A 20,693-nucleotide genomic window follows, 5' to 3' on the forward strand; every position below is an offset into this window, starting at 1 on the left:
AATACCATGGCTGGGAATTTAAGGGACAACAAACAAATCAAAATATTTCTGTCTATATAGATATCTCCCTATATATATTTTTTATATTTATGAATTTCATATACAGTTTCTATCTTTCTATAATATCTTCAACAACAGCAGGCTCAAAAGCTTATGATTCTGGCATTGTCTGCAAATGCAAAATGAGAGCTGAGTCTCTTCTGCCTCATGACGCAGCAGAGAAACTGAAGTTAAAACAACAAAAAATTTAAAAATAAGGCAGACAGAAGGGAAGAGTGACAAATCAAGTGACAAGATCCTGAAAGAGATGAGCAGACAGAAAGTAAGCAGACATGCAAGAGAGTCGCTATCACGCTCAAGTTTAATGTAGTTGCAGCTGGGCAAACCAGTCCACGTCCCATTTAAGTCTGGACATAATATCCAGGAGTCAAACTGGGATTTGGTGCCAGAAAGTCTCTCACATAAGTGCTCCCCTTATCGTCAGGTGTGGATTCTCAGGCTTTCAGACCCTGAATTTGAGGGTTTAACCTCAAGGTCTTTGGATAGTGATTCATTTAGTTATTTTTATTACATTTCTGTGAGTTCTGTAAGATGATCTCCAGTGAGCCATGTCCATTAATAAGTGAAGAGTTGCCTCCTGTTTGTGTACCAGTAACGCCCAGATCCTGAACTGGACAGTATAGCTTAAGGTGTGTAGTTGAGTTGCAGGCTTGTGTGGTCGATCAACTCCCCGTCAGGTGCAAGAAAAAGTTCACACTTCCAAACAAATAATGCCACAAACCACTTTAAGCCTTCTCAGTGTTTACAATGAATCCACAAGTGGTTGGTTTTGGTCGTGGCTGGCTGGCGAGTTATGAGGTCCTCCTTTCTCTCCCTCCCTCCCTCTCTCTCTGGTCTAAGCAAGGCACCACAGAACCCTAAAAGATTCAGACCTGTGACCTCTGTCTCTGCAAATCCACAAAAAAAAAAAAAAAGAAAAGAAAAAAGAAAACAAGGGGCAAGAGAAACTGTGCTTGTTGGCCTCTCCTCCTCGCTGTGTTTATATTGTAGATGTAGTTCTGGAGTCGGAACATGAACGCAGTGCCCCCCCCCCATAGTTTGTCTATTTAAAAAATTTTAAAAAAAGGAACAAGAACAGTTTTGTAGTCCTCCACATTAGGTGTTTTTAAAACCAAGATTTCAGCTTCAGTTATTCTCAGTGTGGGGGGCGGAATGAATTACAGAAAAAATTAAAAGGTGACAATGAATGTAATCTCATGTGGAATAGTGGTCCTGTATTTTCGATCAGGCAGTTGTGCTGGACAGCTACCAGTGGTACTCCAATTCCGCTCCACTCTGCAAAAGGAAAAGAGGGAGAGGAGAAAACAGGGAAGCAAAGGAGAGTAAAATAGAGGAAGAAGAAATAAGAGAAAAGCCAGGAAACAAAGGAAGGAGAGAAGGGTGGGGAGAAAAAAAAAAGACTTTTTATAAAAAGAAAAGAAAAAAAAACCTAAACAAAACATTTTAAAAGTAAAACTCAAGGATTTATTCCCCCAAACCCAGACTTGAAGGTCAGTTTTCCTTATGACCAACACAACTCAACAAAGAAACAACACAATATATTTACAATGCTGTTACAACAGCAGCGTGAGGCAGTAAACGTTTTCAACCTCAGTCTCCGGAGTCTTTCTTTAACATATTCCAACAAAACAACTCCAAGGCCTTCCGTCTTATTTCGAGGAGGGACACAGAAACACAGACTGTTGTATAGTTGCGTGCAGCTGCTGAAAGACTGAGTGAGACAGCGATGCATGCGTGTAGGAACAGTGCATGCGTGTTTGTATGCCTGTGACGTGAGAGGGGGGGACGGACAGGACTAGAAACACCTTTATCATTCATCCTCATCAGACCTCGACAATCATGTCTACAGACGTCCACATGAACACGCCTTAAACTCTTAAATGGAGCTCCACATGCAGGACAGCAGATCAGAGCAGGGAGTAGAGACAGATGAAGGTGTGACAGGGAGGATTTGTGTAGCAGGTCACCACTTACATGCCTGTAAGAATGTGTGTTTGTACACATGTGTGCAAGTGTGGTTGTATGCATGTGTGTAGATGAGGGGTTGGAAAAGGGGGAGGTGGGGGTGTAACAGTTATATATGTGATCACTTACCAAATGAAACAGGAGGGCTGCGTTAATCAGAGGGTGAACACACAGTTAGACAATAGATACATCCCTTGTCAATGTGTATGTGACTACAGGTGCGTACCTTACTACACACCATGTGCAAAATATGTTTAAATGAAGGGTGCAACCAGCACTAATTGAGCTACTATGACATGCTTCTTTCTAGCAGCTGTGTAGGACGGCTTAGCCACTTAATGTAGACAAAGAAACCTGCCGAGGTTAAACTAGGATGGCTCTATTTGACAATGTTATGACAAGCAGCCTTGTTTCTTTCTCCTAACACCTAGCAGGTGGTAGCACTCAAAACTTTTTGTTACAGTGTACAGTCACACACAGAACCTACCCACTGTGGTTTTAAGGGGGCGCCAATATCCGTTTCATGTGTGCATTTCTTTTCCATGATTATGTGTACACAAAGCAAACAATCACAGTACCTCTAACTCATTACAGAAAATCCAAGACAACACCATGAGGCAAATATCACATCCAGCTAACAGGACACACACACCCACACCACACAAGACCCCTTATATGCAGGTAGAGCTCTTTAAGGACACTGCAGTGCTTATCATTCTAAACAATACGATAGTGGCCTCAATCTCAGTGGGAGATTCTCTCACAGACACAAAATTTGTCAATCCTTTATAAACATTTACAAGTTCACACATGCAATACTGTAAGCCATTTACTGCAACAGGGGTCTCAAACATAAGGCCCAGGGGCCAAAATTGCACAGACAGACTCCAATCCGGCCCACTGGACGGCTATGATAAATGTGAAGGAAGACATAAATTTTGGACTTTTAACTATATTTTCATAAATTTAACAGACCCCCCCCCCCCCCATATGGCCATTCGTACTATACCAAAAGTAATTAAGTGGCAAGTAAATAGTGAAAACAATCAAACATTTCTCTCTTTTTAAAATAAAATAAATGGGTCCACAAAAAAAGAAAAAGAAATCAGTTAATTGTGCAGTTAACTTCTTTATGTATCCCCTTTTTTCATGTCGTGATTGTCAAAGAACATGTTTGTGTGAAACATGCAGGCAGGTAACAACAGCTGCAAAATCAAAGATTTAAAATTCTGTATTTTCCATCTCTGTAGAAAACACGGAACCCTTGGACAAAACTTGTTGGAGTGCAAACATTTCATAAGCACTCAAACAGTTTACCTCAATAATAATAATAATAGAAATAGAGAAACAGGCCTATATTTGAAAGAGGACAACAATAATAATACTGTTTATATAAACTGATTGTTTTTCCTACTCTATGGTTATAATGAGCTTATGTGTTGTAACCTGCAAATATAGATGCAGGTTAAAAACCTGGCTCAACAAGTGCCTTGGCACCCTCAGTCAATAACACACTATCCATTACCTCAAAGAACATGAAGCTACATCAATAGTTAGAAAAGAACACCAGGACATTTTTTAAACTTTCCAATAAACATTAGTGAAAAGCTTATTTATGCAATCCACCTCAAGTGAACTGGACCCATTATGTTCATTTCAGCTTTGCATGGTTCACAGTTCAAAACAATCTTTATTTTTCTTACACTGGTGCTTCATACAGCCCCTCAGTTTATTTAGGGTATGAAAATAGCCATCTTAGCTACCATCCCCTGTCAGAATTCCACAAACAGAATCTAAATCAGTCACTAAGTTTAGTCAATAACTTGAACAGCCTGTGTGTGCTGCTGGTGCCTTTATTATCTGACAAATAACACAGCTTGTGTAATACAACCCGTGTGTTTGTCCTTCAGTGTTGTTTACTCATACTAGGGCTGGGCGATATGACCCAAAATTCATATCTCGATATTTTTTACCTAGATGGCGATATAAGATATATATCTCGATTTTTTTTTTTTTTTAAAGCCATAAAGTAAGAACAAAAAGAGAGTTCTTAGTCAAAGCTGTGTCCCAGATGTCACACAGGCACTTTTATTAACATAGAGCATAGATGTACATAAAATTTACTCAAAAATAAATTATGAGCATTTATTAAATAATAATGCTCCATAAATAAAAGAAAACAATGTTGTTTTTGTGCATAACAAAAAGCTCACAATTGTGCAGTCAAAATGTAAACTAAAAGACGCTGAGCACAATAACAAAGACAGATTTCACAGCTGCTCTGTTCCCAACTTCTACTCTGTGACTGACAGCATTGAGTTTGAAATCCTCTTCGTAACCACGTCTCTTAACAGGTGCCATTTATGGTCCTTATACACAGTAGGGTAATATTACGTTGAAGCACAGTACGTATCACTCCGCGAGGCTCCTCGGTAGCCGTAATGCTCTGACAGTCCATCAAGCGGTGCAGCTCCGTAGCTTACCAAAGTCGTACTAAAACATTTTTTGACAGATTGCTGAGCGCTGTGTACCATATAAAATCGGTTCGCAGCCATCAAGCACAACCAGAATTCATACATAAGGCGCGCTGTCAACTTTTGAGAAAATGAAAGGATTTTAGGCTGTGCAGCGCCTCTGGGCTGCATGGCGTTAGCGTGGTTAGCTCGTTAGCGTGGTTAGCTAGCTAACACGTTGACGGCGTCCAGCCCCACGCACGGGTCGATGCGCAGTAACTCATTAACGGAGATTTGCCGTGTCCGTCTTGTCGCTTCCTGCAGGTGAAGCGATGGGGGAGGAGGGGGAGTTGTATTCAGTGAAGGAGGGGCGAGGCCGAGTAACGTTGCGTAAAGACAAAAGTGGACGAAAGAGAGGCAAACTTGCGGCTCCACAAGTATAGCTTTAACGTAACATAGACTATATCGATATAAAAGATATTGTCACATCTTATATCTCGTATAAAAATATATCAATATTTTTTTAAAACTCGATATATCGCCCAGCTCTAACTCATACCCTAGTATTTTATTAGTCTACTATTTAGCACTAATTAGCAGTAGAGTGTGTATTGCACCAGTGCAGTCTACAAACTGTCAACTAAGTTTGCCAGTTGCTAGCTTAGTACACACCCTTATTGTCCAAATAAGGTCACTTCTGCCTCCAACACCAAAGTTGTGGTAGCCAAAATGCTTACACTGAAGTATTTAAAATGCAAAGTTTGAAACTAAAATATCCATTGCTATCTTTCATATACAGTCTATGGTTGTAGAAAAAAAAAATTCACAGTAACAAAGGGTGTCTGTCTTTACTGGCAAATAAAAGTAAGTCATTACTTTCCTTGGGACATAATTTTGGATTCCATCTTTTATTCACATGCTGTATAAAACAGTGTCTACATGTGTCAACGGCGAATATGAGGACACAAATTTTAAAATGCTGACTAAAGTGGAAAACGTCTGCCAGTAGCAAAAGCAGAAGGTAATGTAATGAGTTAAACAGCACTGTCAAAGTCACTGCACAGTATCTCCTGTCACTTACAACCACTACAACATTTGAAAACCAGGCTTACAGGGGAAACCCTTTTATTAAACATTAAACTTGAACGCTTTAAATGGTGGATGTTCTTCTCTTCTATTTGCTGTTAGTATTTGCCTTTATCTGCTGTTATTTTATTGTAGATTTACTACCTCATTCAGTATGTGAATGGGTGTCAGTATGAGAGCGTGAATGCCTGTGTTCTTATTGGCAAATTTAAAAAATTTGCAACGTCTACCATTCAGCAGCAAAGTAAATTTAGAAGCGTACATATCACATTCTCATGCTCAAACATGGGAAAACTTCTCATACCAGTGTCAGATAACTCCACTTAAAAGCCTAACTAAAGTGTCTTCATACACTTTAGTGTTAGGATAAAGAAAGCTCCAAGCAGAGGAGGCAAATAAAATAAACCATTAAAAAGAGCCTATTTGAAGCAGATAACCTGAAAATGAATGTCTTCACTTGCAACTTCATAGTTCCACTCAAACATTTCCTGACAAAGCTGTATCATCTTGCACCATGCGTAGAGAAAAACAGCATTTAACATAACTGAAAGGGGATGGGCTCAAAGCCACATCTTAAGTCAGTAATTTTATACTTTGTTTATAAATCACCAGCTTAGGCCACCACATGAGATGAATCAACATAAGATTAACAAAAGAAGATCTCCCACTGGTATTTCATGGGAATATGCTACACAGAGCGTACACACATACTCTGTGACTACATAATTAGCTGATCAACTGTTAATTTAAATGTACAACTACAGCCAACTAAGTGCACTTAAAGTCATACGTTAAAGAAACTTGAGACATAAGACAGTTGAAATCTCAAATTTGCCATGTGCCCTCAACATTTTTAGTATTTTATGTCTAAATGGTCAAAGACAAAGCACCTACGTTTCTATATACTGATACTTACTCCATCCTCCTCCCTGTATGGGTTCAGACGGTTGTATACTGCTTCAATAACACTGCGTCTGCAAGTGGAACACAGAAACCAAAAATTTCATAAGGTATTGGTTGGAGCCATCAATCAAAGCTACAAGACAGTGGAAGACTAAGTGGAGTAAAGGTGTAGCTGTTAAAAATAAATCAAATTGTAACATTTCTGTAATTATCACTGTCTGAGCACATAATGAAGTATTACAGATGTTTAACACTTTCATATTTTAATCATACATTTTAATAAATGTCAAATGGTGCTTACTTGCTGGCAAGACCACCCCCTGGTGGCAGAGGGGGCATGCCGCTGTCAGTGGACAGGTTTCTCATCACTGTTACCAGATCCGGAAACCCCTCCTCCCCTGGCCGAGACAGCATCTCTAAAACAGCAGCAGACATGTTGTTACACAAATCGGTATTAAAAGAGCTGATGATAGCCATGAACATCTGTGCAAAGACAGAGGAGGGAGAGCAGAGCAGCAGAAGGACAGAGACCAAAATTTGACAAATGAGGAGAAAGGAAGTGAAGATGGAAAACATACAAGTCAATTTGTGGAAGCCAGTGTATTTCTGAGACGAAGAGAGGGAGAAAGATGGTGACAGAAAGAGGCCTGCAACTGAGTTGGGAGTGGCATAAGGCCAAGATAATGTTCCGCCAGAGAATTCCTCCCTCTCTGTTTTGTTCTATTCCCTCTCTCCTCTGTCTTCCAGTATTAGACAGTACCCTAAGCCAAGCATCTAGCCTGCTTTACACAAACACTGTTTGAACTTCTGAACTGTACCTTCAAAAGTGGAATGATTTTGACCCATTTTAGAGTGCTTTTCAGCCAACATGAACTTACTTTAACACATAAAATAATTACCTGTCTTTTAATCTCAATTTCAGAGTCTTACGGTTCGATTTTAAGGCCTTAGTTTTCTTTTCTTTTTTTATTTCAAGATGACACTGGTATCAGACAGGTAAAAACAAAAACTTTAAGGATTCATTTTAAGTTATTCCTCAGAGCTAAAATAAATAAATAAATGTATTTCTTAAGTGACCGGCATCTCAAACAGCACATAGCGAACGAAGAGAGCTGACCAGAAAGGCTGCTCTGTATTCAAAGGGTCTTGTGCTCCCAGAGACATAAAAAAAAAATATGGGTTGCAATTAGAAAGAAGAAATGGGCAAAGAGTACAGGAAAGGAGAAGGAAATTCATTCCAACAAGACAGTAAATGTTTGAGTGAAGCAAGGGAGGAGAGGAACGGAGAGAGAATAAAGAGGGGAGATGCTCGCTGAAGTGGAAAAGGAGGTCATGATGGTGTCATTCTTCTGCTGTGAGCCTGAGCAAATTTGGCTGGAGGTTAGACAATAGCAAGTAGCAAGGTCAATCGAGGGAATATACAGATATGATGCACATTTTCAGTAGAAATAAGATGAGTGTAAATATGGGGGGGGAAAAAAACGTATAAAGGAAGGTTATCAATAAATCCCCAGCTGCCCATTTTCTTCCCCTCAATACCCTATTTTATGTGTAGAATTCATTCACACAAAGACAATTAATACGTTGAATAAATACATTGAATAAAACATTATTTTTCTCCATTCAGCCACTCTCACCTTCAACTCGAGACTCCAGGTAACTGTTGAGCTCAGTGTCTTTCCTCACAGCTTCCTCCGATACTTTGGGAGCATTGGGCAAACACACTATCACAACACTCATGTTATCCCGACTCCCCTAAAACAGGCCAAAGGACAGACGAATAAAGAAAGAGAAGAAAGAGCAGGTTAAGAGAAGATGTTGTATAGCTTGCATTTTTCATAGGGAATAAGTGACTGAATAACCTGCACTGTAACTCAGGGCCAAGTAGAACATGACGGTATCAAAAACATACAGTAAATAAGCAATAAAATGCATTTTCCCCCTCTATTATCTATTGAATTCAAGCAGATAACAGCTGCTGGTCAGGATTAAGGAGTAACCTGCAAGACTTGAAGCCATCTTTCAAGCATTTTGTACTTCAAAGCTCTGTACTTCATTCTTTTCATTTTTACTTTGTCCTGTTTTCAAGACTGCCAAAACAATTTCTCTGTCTCCTTTTTTTTAGTAAGGGAAAGTTTACTGAGCTATTAAAGCAGTTACAAATAGCTCTTTTTCAACAAAAAAAAAACACATTCTCTAAAACTTTCTTCATCATATAGTGTTCTTCTCTGGCAGGAAATTCAAATGGACATCTTGCTGACAAAATTTTCTACACATGTACATTTCCATAGGTCAAAAGAAAGCAGAGGATGTCACAGCAAAATATACAAATGATAAACTCCAAAACAAATAAGTACATACCTTGTGCAGACAGGTATCCACCACTTCATTGCAGACTTTCTCCAGATCATCACAGATCTCAAGCCTCGATTTCACAAACTCGCACAACTCCTCATTGGACATAACGTCCCAGATTCCATCACACGCTAAAATCACAAACTGATCCTGTTCTGGTGCCCGAACCATCACAAACACCTCTGGTTCAGGACTAACCAGCTGCTCTGTGGGACCCTTACCATCCACACACTTGTAATCATAGTCCCCCAAGGCCCTTGATACAGCCAGTGACCCATTAACCCTTTGAATCATCACTGAACCGCCAGCATTCTGGATGCGCTCTCTCTCACGTGGGTTGCAAGGCTTGTGGTCAAGTGTGGAGAAGCACACCTGTGAATTGCGGTAGAGAACTGCTCGAGAATCCCCACAGTTAATGAAGAAGAAATGATCAGGTGACAGAAGAATTCCCACTGCCGTAGAGCCACTGCGGTCCATGCCATTTCGAAGGTCGGAGAAGCTGCGCATGTGCTCATCTATTTTCAGGAAGCCTGTCCGGATGCCGGCTTTCACAGCCTCCACTGCAGGCGGAACTGGTACTGAAGCGTTGGAGCCGTCTGATCCAGACTGAGAGCCTTGTGTGTTTCCAGCCCCTAAGCTAGCGGTGATTATGTGCTCAAGAAGATGCTTGGAGCAGTAATTGGCAACTTTAGAGCCTGCGTGGCCATCGTACACAGCAAAAAAGGACCAGTCAGTCATACCAAGGGCTGGAAGGCCCAACACAGCTGTATGAGCATCCTCCATCTCCACCCGCCAGCCCTGCATGGAGCTTAGCCCATAGCGCAGGCCATTGCCCTCGCCATGTGAGTTGTACTTCTCTGTTTTGGGCTTGTCCAGGAACGCACCCATGGCTCTGCCCTGAGAGACCCACTGCTAGCTGTTGGAGAGGAAAAACAAAAAGAAACAAGGGACAGAGAAAGAAAATCAGACAATAAATCAGTACTGAACAGTTAATTATGTTTCTACTATGCTGGTAGATTACAATACAGAGTCTTAATTATTCACTGCCAAGACTGTGTTTGGTAGATTTCAGGAAAAGTGCAGAAAATGCTGTTTCAAGTAAAGCACATAACTTATCACTATTCATAATGTGTTCTCAATCTCTACTAGATTTACAGTAGCATTGTGTGAAAGTTGCTTGCTGACACTGCATTCAGTTTATATACAACAGCATTTGGGTAGTCAAAAAAACAAAACAAAAAACTTGATACTCAGATATTAATTCACACTAAAATTAATATTGAATTAGATACTCATTTGGAATAACACTGATACAAACAGTGACTTTGTTGCCTCGTCCAGCAGATGCATACCTTCACACAGCACTGCTGCACGCAGACATACACGCACCTCACCTCATTAACATAATATTCATAACACTGAGCAACACTTTACTGACCCCTTTAAATTCCTAAAGTTCCAATACAGTATTAAAGAGTTAAAAACGTTAACCTGACTGGCACAGATTTTAACATTAGCCGTTTGTTTAACCATTAGCAATTACCCAACAGCCACATTAGCCCCCTGTTATCATTAATAAAGTAACTTTTCTACTTTTACAACAATTTATTAAAATGTGTTCATTTCCTTTTTGTTTTAGCCAGCTGTGTGGTCAGTTTTAAAATGCAGGTAGTGAGTGGTTATATCTTTTACAGCAATCAACTTTTTTGATCATAAATCATACCATGTTTTAGCTTTAGCATACTGTTTTTCCTTCTACAACAACTAAATTATTTAGATGTGTGAGCTATTGTGTTGTACCTGGTTATATTACCTGCATTTTACCATCACCATCTCAAATGAAATTACATTTTCCCTTGAGTATCAAAAACAGTACGGAGTATCAGTATCACGTTTTGATATTCCAGTATGGTCACAACCCTTATCAGCATCAATACTAGGGCTGGGCCATATCATACCATTCACGGTAATACCGGTATAATGTTGGGCAACGATAAGAAAATGAAATATCGCGATAGAATATGGGTAAAACACGCATGCGCAGTGCCTGTGTTTTCATATGCACATGGCGGAAAAAGCATGGCGGCGACGGAGAATGAGAAGGGCGAAAGCAGTTCGTTGAATGAAACGGATGAACCAGAATTGGTTTGTAAAAATGCTGCAACTTCAGTGGTGTGGCACTGGTTTAGCTTTCGTCCGTCAGATACACAACAAAGCACTATTTTTGGTAGAGCATGCTAGTGGATTGTCATTATTACAGTGTTCTTTGGAAAATACGGCACACTTAAAATCAATCCTTTGATTTTTCTGAAAATCGACAGTGCCCCTTATAATCCCGTGTGCCTTATGTATGAATTCTGGTTTTGTTTACTGACTTCAAAACGATTTTATGTGGTACATGGCGCTCGAAAATCTGTCAAATGTTTTAGTACAACTTTGCTAAGCTACGGACCCGCACCGCTTGATGGATTGTCGGAGCATTATGGCTATCGTAGGCAGGAGCCTCGCGCAGTGATGCGTACTGTGCTTCAACATAATATTACCGTATTGTGTGTGTATAACCTCTTTTTAAGTTTTGTGGATATTATACATGGTTATGCTGAGGATATGTCGGCCAATTTCCACTGGAAATGCCTTTTGGTTAAACTGTCAGCAAGGAATTTGCATTTGCACTGTTAAATTTTTATATAACTTTAATGCACATAAAAAACAGCTGCTTGTTTAAGTGAAAATACATTGTTGGGTTTTTTTGCACTAATAAAGTTGTGGAGTTGTAAAGTATTTTGTCTAGTGTCAATTATATCGTCAGTTATATCGTTATCGCAAATTTTCAAATGTATATCGTGATAATTATTTTTGGTCATATAGCCCTGCTCTAATCAATACATGATAAATACAGACGGACTCATTCCAAACCATCCATGAGAGATTTGTATTAGAAAGACCTTAACGGATAACTGCCAGTCATACCAACCATTAATTTTTGAGAAAAACTAACTGGACAATATTAAAGTTTCAATCTTCATGATTACTAATGATATTAGGAAAGGTTGTAGAAATCGTGAAGGAATATATAAAGATTTGCATAATATAACTAGGAGAGGACAAATAGTGTTCTCTTGCAATATATTCATGATTTTGAAATGTTACCATTTCTTTGGTATCTACCCATCTTTGACTGCTTTACAGCCATCATCTCCTCTTCTAACTAGTGCTGGGTGATATGAAAAAAAGTTCTTTAGCCAAAATAAACAGCTTACAAATCTCACATGGCTTTGGCATATTCTGAAAACACAAAGACTACAAATATCCCCACAGATATTTAAGGAGAATATTTAACTTTTGAGTTGCTGGAAATTTTCTTCCTGTGTTTCTTATACTTTCTATGTAAGGCTTAAGGAACATATCAACTGTTTCTTATTTCTTATTGGTGATCACTGCACACCACATCCACAAATAGCAGCTACTTAGATTTATCCTTAAAGAGACAGAAGAAAGTTTAAAAGCTTCTCTGGGTAGCCAGAACTGCCTTCAAAAAGCATTAACAAACTTCACAGAGTGTTCAAGAGGATGCGTTATCTATCAATAACTGCACCTGCATTAGCTAAATGCACAGCAGCATTACGCTGCTGGATAGCAGAGAGAAATTCTCTATCCAGTCTGTTTATTGGTTATGCAATGAGAGAACATTAACTTTTACAGTCTTATTGATTGTCACACTGCTTAATGGAATCTTAGCCACGGAAATTGCACAATAACCCATACCTTATATCTGAAAATATCAATAAGTGCTACTTACAAGTAAGTTGCAGGCATACTCAAAGGATGGTGTCTGGTAATGTACATGTGGACAGAGCTAAAAGGTTCCTCTCAAAAAATAAAAATAGATAAGTGCCCGCTATTTGCTATTAACTTATGATTTAAAGTCAAATCTAAAAAACACAGATTTCATCAACAAAATGACACGTATGAATGCTAACTAGACATAGATGAAGGGGACTCAGTGAGTGAGTCACCCTCATCTACATATGAAGCATTTAGACCGCCTTGTATACTCATCTTTCCCCCACCTAACTAAAAGAACAGAAAGGCTTCAAAGACAACTAATATCACGCTACACTGCCAGGCTGACAGCATGCACCTCACTCACACATCACACTTTATCTATATTATGCTGTTTAACTGCTGGAAGCCAAAACTGTACTTGAAATTAACATTTGATTAATTGAACAGCCCTACTGTGTGTCAAAGTAGCGCACAGTCAAATAGTTTGGTTCTTTGGGAATTGTTTTGGAATTAATGAATGAATAATAAGCAAATGTGATTTTTGAGCAATTGTGACAGCACTACAATCAAGTAACAGTTTGAGCTGTGCACTGGCAGGTGCATCTCATTTAATTTTTATAGCTAAAAGCTCCAGTCCTACTGTCCTAGAAATTTGCCTGTAACATCTCAAAAACACATATTCCCCAACCAACTGCAAGTGGCTGCTGGCTGATACAAGGTGAAATTAGTTGGCAAGATATATATGGCAGTGTTTGCAAAATTTCCGCCGATGGGTGATGTATTCGCGCATGGGTGGGGCAATGTAATCATGCACGGACTGATTTGCGCGTTTACAATACAGAAGTCCAAACATAGACGAACTAACTAAAAAAAAAAAATACTGTTAGCATTAACGCGGGTTAAACACGGTCATCACGATTTTAACGCTCTCAACCCATCTGGAGCGCAGAATGAACAAAATTTGGACAAACTGCCGAAATGTGTTGACAGAGACATTTCAGGGATTTTGACTCAGTTTACGCTCCAGATGGGTTCACTGTTAATCGCGCTAGTCGTGATGACAGCGTGTTAATGCTGACAGCACTAAAAAAAATAATAATAAAGTCACCAATTTGGGATTTCTTTGGCTTTCTTTAAACCAGATGAAAGAGGTAAACATAAGGATGTAATCAAAGCGGTGTACCACTTGTGCAGACATATAGTGTGAGCAAAGTACTCAAACACGACTAACTTGCATGAGCATGTACGTGTCCACCATCCAGCTAAGTATGCTAGGCTATCACCAGCTTCTGTAGCTTTATCAACAAGCATTTGGGCACACTCTGAAGAGGGTGCATTTGCTCGCAGATGAAAGAGGGTGCTGTTAAAACAGCGCTATCATTTTTTTTTTTTTTTTGTTGACTGCTTCTATTAGGCTCCACCATTATTAGCAAACTTACTCATGGGTAAATAAATAAATAAATAAATGGCCCTTGTAAAAACTATCAATGATAGGCTCAGCCTGTTGTCAATAGTCGATATATTCGTCCAATCGCCCAACCCTAAAGCATACCCATAAGAAGCCAGCAAAGTACACCCCAGAGTAAAACAACCACAAGATCCCTTCTTTGTAATGATCAAGGGTTTGGGTTTTTTAAATTATGTATGATGTAACCAGTGGATAAACTTTTGAAATTAAGAAAATACTTTTCCTTCAAACTTCTGCTTTCTATAATGATTGAAAGGAGTCTAATCTGTTTTAAATTTTTATAAAGAATCCTTCTTTAAAAGAATTCTTTTTTTTAATCTTCTGATCTTTAAGAAATAAATAATGCTTATCCAAGTTTCTCCCTCTTTACCTTGCCAATGGTTTGTTATCAAAGCGTTTGATGTGACTTCCAAAATTTAGATGATATTCAACAGGTGCATGACAGACAAACACACTTGGTCACTGATCACATATCAAAGGGAGGAAAAGCATCAGTAGTCCAGAACACTTGAATTATTACCTTGACGACAAATGCGGTCACACACAACACTGAGCAGATATCAAAGCAATTTCCACAATCACCAAATAACATTATTTGCTCTCACCTATGCTGCAACTACATACACATCATGTGTACCATACCTGGCTCAAAGTGGGCCTTTAACATTTGACTGCTTACACAGGTAAAGCAGAGTCTGTATTCAAACTTGAATGTGTATCATATGCCAAAAAATAGACTTTTTTGGCATATGATACACATTCAAGTTTGAACCACTTAAAACTATTTTTTTTAATTCATTAAAAATATTTTATTACAGTCCTGATAATTGCCGTTTGGTTAAAAGCCTAAATCTTTGGCAGTTGCCAATTCCCCAGGCCACTGGTGTTCATTAAAAATAAATACCAGCATAGGTAATTTGTACACCACAGACTGATGTCACCCAAAGTCTGATGTCTCCATGGCTACCCAGCTTGGAGTGGCAGCTGAGTGGTTGTCATAGCAACAGTGGTAGTGGCCAGACGTGACTGCACATGAACTACCACATGTATGTATGTCTGAACATTCATGTAGTCTATGAAGGTGACAAAAAAGCAGAGGCGGGATTTGCTATGATTTACTAGGCCAAAATGTTTTTCCCCACTGGTTTCTGTTTGAGGCGCCCCAGAAAAACCACCACTCTCAGCTTCAGGATAGCTTTAACAAGTTAACTCAATTTAACAGTCAGCTGCTGATAGGATCCACGCAGGGTGAGATTAGCTCGTCAAATGCAGACCACAGGCTTAACACAGTGAACTATTACTAATGTCTTACAGCTCTCTCTCCTGACTCGATGACATGAAAGGTACAGTGTGTGATATAATGGCCAATCTACCCTTAGAAGTCAGCATCACCTTACTAAACTACTGTACTGTTGTTTTGTGTGGGGAAAAAGACATGATGATAATATTAGACTGATAGGAAATGCAGCATGGTAGCAGTGTAGCTTGCTGTAGAGGTGCTGTACCATGCTGAGGAGCTGATTAAGGGGAAATTAAGGTAAAAAGTAAAAGCCTGAATGGGATATTAGCCCATGACAATATACCACTGCTGCACCCTTTCTTTAGTTGGACACAACTAAAGTAGTGGAGTTAGGAAACAAAAAGTTAACCCAACAACTATACTGTAATGCAACATATTTAAAGGAAGCATGGAAGTCATCAACTTCAAAGCTAACTCAATAAAGGAAACACCTTAGTGCTGTTGATTTATTCTTATGAACTGACATGGCTGCATTACCACCTCAAAAGTAACCATTGGTCATATTTCTTTCCCAAAGTATTCACTTTTCTTTTTAAATCTTATTTGTGTTCAGATTTATATTCCTATCCTCTACCTGGAGAGATTTGCTATAACCCCATAGCAGAGCCCAACAGCTCTGCTGTTGTATGAACTAAGTAAAATCCATTCTGAAGACTGACAGTAGTTCCAGGGGCATCATGAATTGAACTTTTGCAAATTATGCTCATGTTTGGAAAGGACGATTATTCGGCATATGCCAACAACTTGTGACTGATAAGTTGTTAAATGTCTGTCACTGTCAGATTTACCAAAATATCAAGATGGCAATGGCAAATAGTTGAAGCTTAAGGCATCATAGTTTAACTAAGAAAGCTATGACCACCTTAGATCACAATACCAAAAACAAATTATATAAAATAAAATAAAAACACACATGCAGCTAGTCAGTATTTATAAAAAAAAAAAAAAACAAAACCCAAAACAAACTGAGCTGTGACTGTTATAGCTTAACTCTACAATTGAGTCCATCTCTGAAGAGAAAATCCACAACATACAGTTTCTACTAATGTGCTTATATTGACTTTTAGCCATGAATCATCTTTTTGCTAGTACCCATTAGCCACATCCACATTTGATGATTTTATAAAGAAGGCAGTGAACAGCTGGTATAACACACTGTTCTCAGTTATGATTAAAAAGATTAAAACAACTTTACCTCAAAAAAAGTTTCTGATTTTTTTTTTTTTTTTAAACAAATTTGACAAGTGAAACAAACAGATCCCCCCTCTCTTTGCTGACTCATCTTTGAAGCTGTCAATTTCCTGGAACAAGTGTCCTTTGAACAGATGATGGGGATGTCTGTCCAGACCAAAGCGATTGAAAGTACACGTGTCATGTCATACTGGACTGCAGGTGCTTTCTCTGCAATATACTGTGCTGTGAAAAAGTGCCCCCCCCTTTCCTGATTTTTTTTTTTCTTCCACTTTTGTAACACATTTCAGATCATCAAACTTATAATATTAGACAAAGATAACCTGGTTAAATACAATGATGATTCAATTTATTAAGGAAAAAAAAATACTGAGACCTACCTGACCCTATGTGTGAAAGTAATTGCCCCCTAAACCTATTAGCTGGTTGTGCCAGCATTGGCAGCAATAACTGGCAATGAGGCTTTTTCTGTGGAGGAATTTTGTCCCACTCTTCTTTGCAGAATTGTTTTAATTCAGCGACACCAGAGGGATTCAAGTCTGGGCTTTGGCTAGGCGACATCAAAACCTATATTTTCTCTTTGGTTTTTTTGAGACGTTCAGAGGTGGACTTGCTGGTGTGTTTTGGATCATTGTCCAAATCCTGAAGCAACAAACCACCAGAGAAGTCGCTTGCTTATTGTTGAATCATGATCTCTGACTTTACAGAGTGTGCTGCAATTCTGTTCTGGGTTATTTTGTGACCTCCTTGATGAGTAACTGATGTGCACTTGGAGTAATTTTGGTCGAAAGCCCCTGAGAATCTTCACCACTGTTTAAAGTTTTCTCCATTTGTGGATAATGGCTCTCACCGTGGTCTGCTAGGTTCCCAAAGTTTTAGAAAGGGCTTCGAAGCACTTTCCAGACTGACAGATGCCAGTGACTTTGTTTTTCTGCTGTTCTTGAGTTTCTTTAGATCGTACCATGATGTGTTGCCTTTTGAGCTCTTTTAGCCTACTTCACTTTGTCAGACAGGTTCTATTTAAGTGGTTTCTTGATTCAACATTATATATTTCCTCAGGTTAGCTTTGTCTAATATTAAAATTTGTCTCATGATCTGAAACATGTAAATGTGAAAAATGGGTTAAAAAAAATTAAGAAATCAGACAGGGAGCAAATACTTTTGCATTGCACTGTGTACATGTACCTCTGTTTTCTCATCATTTCTCAACTCTCAGAAGTGGCAAAAATGATGAGGGACTTTAAACATAGGAGTACTTAAGCATGCACTAAAACCACTTTCAGTTCCTTTGGGATACATTATAAAAACACGTGCACAGCATTTACATAACCCCACAAGCTGATTCAAGAATCTTAACCAATACTATCACCCTGTTCTGAGACATAAGCAGAAACACAAATTAATCTCTCAGTTATTCAAGGCTTGCCACTACATCTGAGCATGCATCTGCGTGTGAACCCTTTCAGTTCACACTAACGTAACCACATGGGTATAGATAAAGGCCTTTGGACAAGCCCATGCACCCAGTGCAGTCATAGGCTAAAAGAGCATGGCTATTGCAGGATTTCACATCAAGGTGCCAACACAAACATGCCACTGATGCTGCTGCCATTTCTGGAATACACCGTCACACAAACACACTGCCACACACACCAACAACCCAATAAAAGTACCCACAACAAGGCAATAAAACAAGTTAATCCCTGTACTGGAGCTTCATGGGAGCAAATGGGAATAGAAGCATAAACCTAGACTCTACTACGTACATTGTTAGTAAACAATATGTTGACGTTTGAAACAAAAGCTAGCTTTATGCTAAGCAGTAACCAGAATAACACACATTAAAACTAGTTCCACGTAAGTCGCACCTGTTGCAAATATTCATGAATCAGATTAAAAATAATTTTAGTGGAGAAAAACTGTCGACACATGCCACAAGCAAATAAAGACAAACCAAACCTTCTCGGATCACATGGATAGACCCAAACGTTGGAATGATAATCATTAATCCGCCAGCAGAGCGATGCTGATAACCCATTTGAATATTGACAAGTGCGTGAAACGCTCCAATTAATGTGAAAATCACCTGAATGGAGCTCGGGCGTGTTAGTAAGTGTGGCTACACCGGCGTCAACGACAATATCGTACTCCCTGTCCAAATAAAGACATATAAATAACGGTACTTTGAGATCCTGAAGTAAAATCAAGCCAATTCTCGATTCTCGTTACCTAAAACAGAGGCCACTCTGGTTAGCTAACTTCACTAGCTAACCAGCTAGCGAAGTTCACAGTTGTCAAACTGTTTGCCTAACGTTACACGTTAGCGGGTCGCTAGCCAGTGTAGATTCGTTGCTCATTCCGAGTACCAAGTGTTACTTACTGCGTATGAAAGGAATCTCTCACTCTCAGTCTCCCTCTATCAGCCCCTCTTCTCGTGATCACGGTAGAAATGCTAAGACACCCAGCGTTGTTGTGATAGGCTTAGCAGTCCTTAATATTAGCCACTTTCGCTTCTCGGCCCCTGTTCGTCAGTTAGCTTTGAGTAAGCTAGTCAGCGTTTCACACGACCAGTTCTCCTTTCAACATGTCTCTGCATCGACGTAAGGCTTTTACATACATGTTTGGCACTGTAATACCAGGGAGCGCCAAATATATCGCTCTTACTTAGGCTGTCGGTTCAAAAGAAAATACGCTTGGTTCGGCAGGATTTATCTATGATTGAACACCTAGCTAATTTTTGCTAAAGCTAAACGTAAAAAGGTAGATGACGTTCTTTTTCAGCATCCAGTTTTTGGGAGGGGCAAGACTATCGCTCTCTTCTGTGATTGGATAAAAACTGATTCGAAGCTGAGATACGATTGGTCAGCTAATGTACCAGTCAATTTGTTTCTCTAAAAACATAAACTGTGAAAATCCAGCTTTTATTTGCCTTTGGTGAGATTATGAGATTTATAATTTCTCCTCAGATCATATGCTGTTTTCAGAAGAGAGGTGCCTGCGTGCCATAAATAGCACAGTTCGGAAGTAATTGATAAAAACGGTGCAACACCCCATTTAGTTGTTGCCAGTTCCATTGCCCTGTAACACTTAGTACTGATCACCCCCACAATATTAAAGCCAAGGACAAATGGAGTAAAGAGAATTACTCCTTTAGCTACAATATTCATGGGACTGAGCTATGGAAAGTATCAGTGTTACCAATTACCTAATCACAGCCACAGGTCAAGCAACACATGGCACTCCCCAAAGGCTGTGCCTACCCCTAGCAGGACCCTGCAAAAAGCACTAGGTTCTGACCTGCATACAAACTACCAAGATTGCAAGTCTATGGAGGCTTCTCCTCGCAATGAACAAGAAGTAAAGGATCTAAATATCCAGTTGCCAAACAGAACAACCATGGGATCTGGTGTCCATACCCCAACTGATCCAAACTCTTTTGTCAACATACAGGACATCTTCATGGCATTAGACATGTGGCTTTAATATTGTGGCCAAGTGAGACATTGTTAATTGCACCTTGAGGAAATCTAGGAAGAAATGGACTGAAGGTTGTCTTTTATAACCGAAACTCTAATGTGTGAGGCAAAATGGTTACATAGACAATGGAAATTTACATTCTAAGTAGTAAATTCAGTCATTTGTTACCCACTCTGCTATGGATCACATAGTGAACGTTTTTTAAATCCACTCCAAATTAATATCACACCAACTTTTTGGGTTGCTAAGTCGTAAAAACTATCTTCAAATTATCTTCCATGTAAAAAATGATCATCAATCTTCAGACTGACGATTCCTCCAAGCCATTAAGTAAATATTAGTAAGAAATTTCCATCATCAAACATCAGTTACCTCTAGACCTTACTTACTTAGCACTTAGTTCCTCCTACGCCGGGCGGCGCATCGGGCAGCTAGTGATCTCCATCGATGTCGGTCAGCAGCGACTGCTTCAGCTTCTAGACCTAATGTTCTGAAAACATTAAAGGCAATCAATTCATCAAGCCATGGTTATTAATTTTAATAAGCTAGATATAATCATAGACATTATAATATATTTTTTTCTTAAGTAAGTTAAGTTTATTTCCCAATAACAAACAGTGAGCAAAGTGTCATGACAGAGAAGGAATTT

The 20,693-nt window shown here is 39.2% G+C and overlaps 1 protein-coding gene across 2 annotated transcripts; it reads right to left on the reverse strand.

Moving 5' to 3' along the window:
* Positions 1–345: 345 nt before the first annotated feature.
* On the reverse strand, positions 346–19,370 carry ppm1ba (protein phosphatase, Mg2+/Mn2+ dependent, 1Ba). Of its 2 annotated transcripts, XM_085296398.1 has the most exons (7): positions 18,948–19,370; positions 8,829–9,738; positions 8,105–8,222; positions 6,769–6,883; positions 6,481–6,538; positions 2,155–2,171; positions 346–1,335 (listed from the first exon to the last, which is right to left on the reverse strand). In XM_085296398.1, coding segments are annotated over exons 2-7 (1,191 nt in total). In that variant the 5' UTR covers positions 9,711–9,738; positions 18,948–19,370; the 3' UTR covers positions 346–1,334. The 2 variants fall into 2 exon arrangements, with proteins under 2 accessions (XP_085152524.1, XP_085152523.1); XM_085296397.1 differs by lacking the exon at positions 2,155–2,171 and having other exon boundaries at positions 18,948–19,369.
* Between the last annotated feature and the right edge of the window lie 1,323 nt (positions 19,371–20,693).

Source organism: Mchenga conophoros, linkage group LG13 (assembly GCF_057382185.1).
Source record: "Mchenga conophoros isolate Kocher_MC1m ecotype Shallow Benthic linkage group LG13, M_conophoros_male_GT1.1, whole genome shotgun sequence".
Classification (NCBI taxonomy): domain Eukaryota; kingdom Metazoa; phylum Chordata; class Actinopteri; order Cichliformes; family Cichlidae; genus Mchenga; species Mchenga conophoros.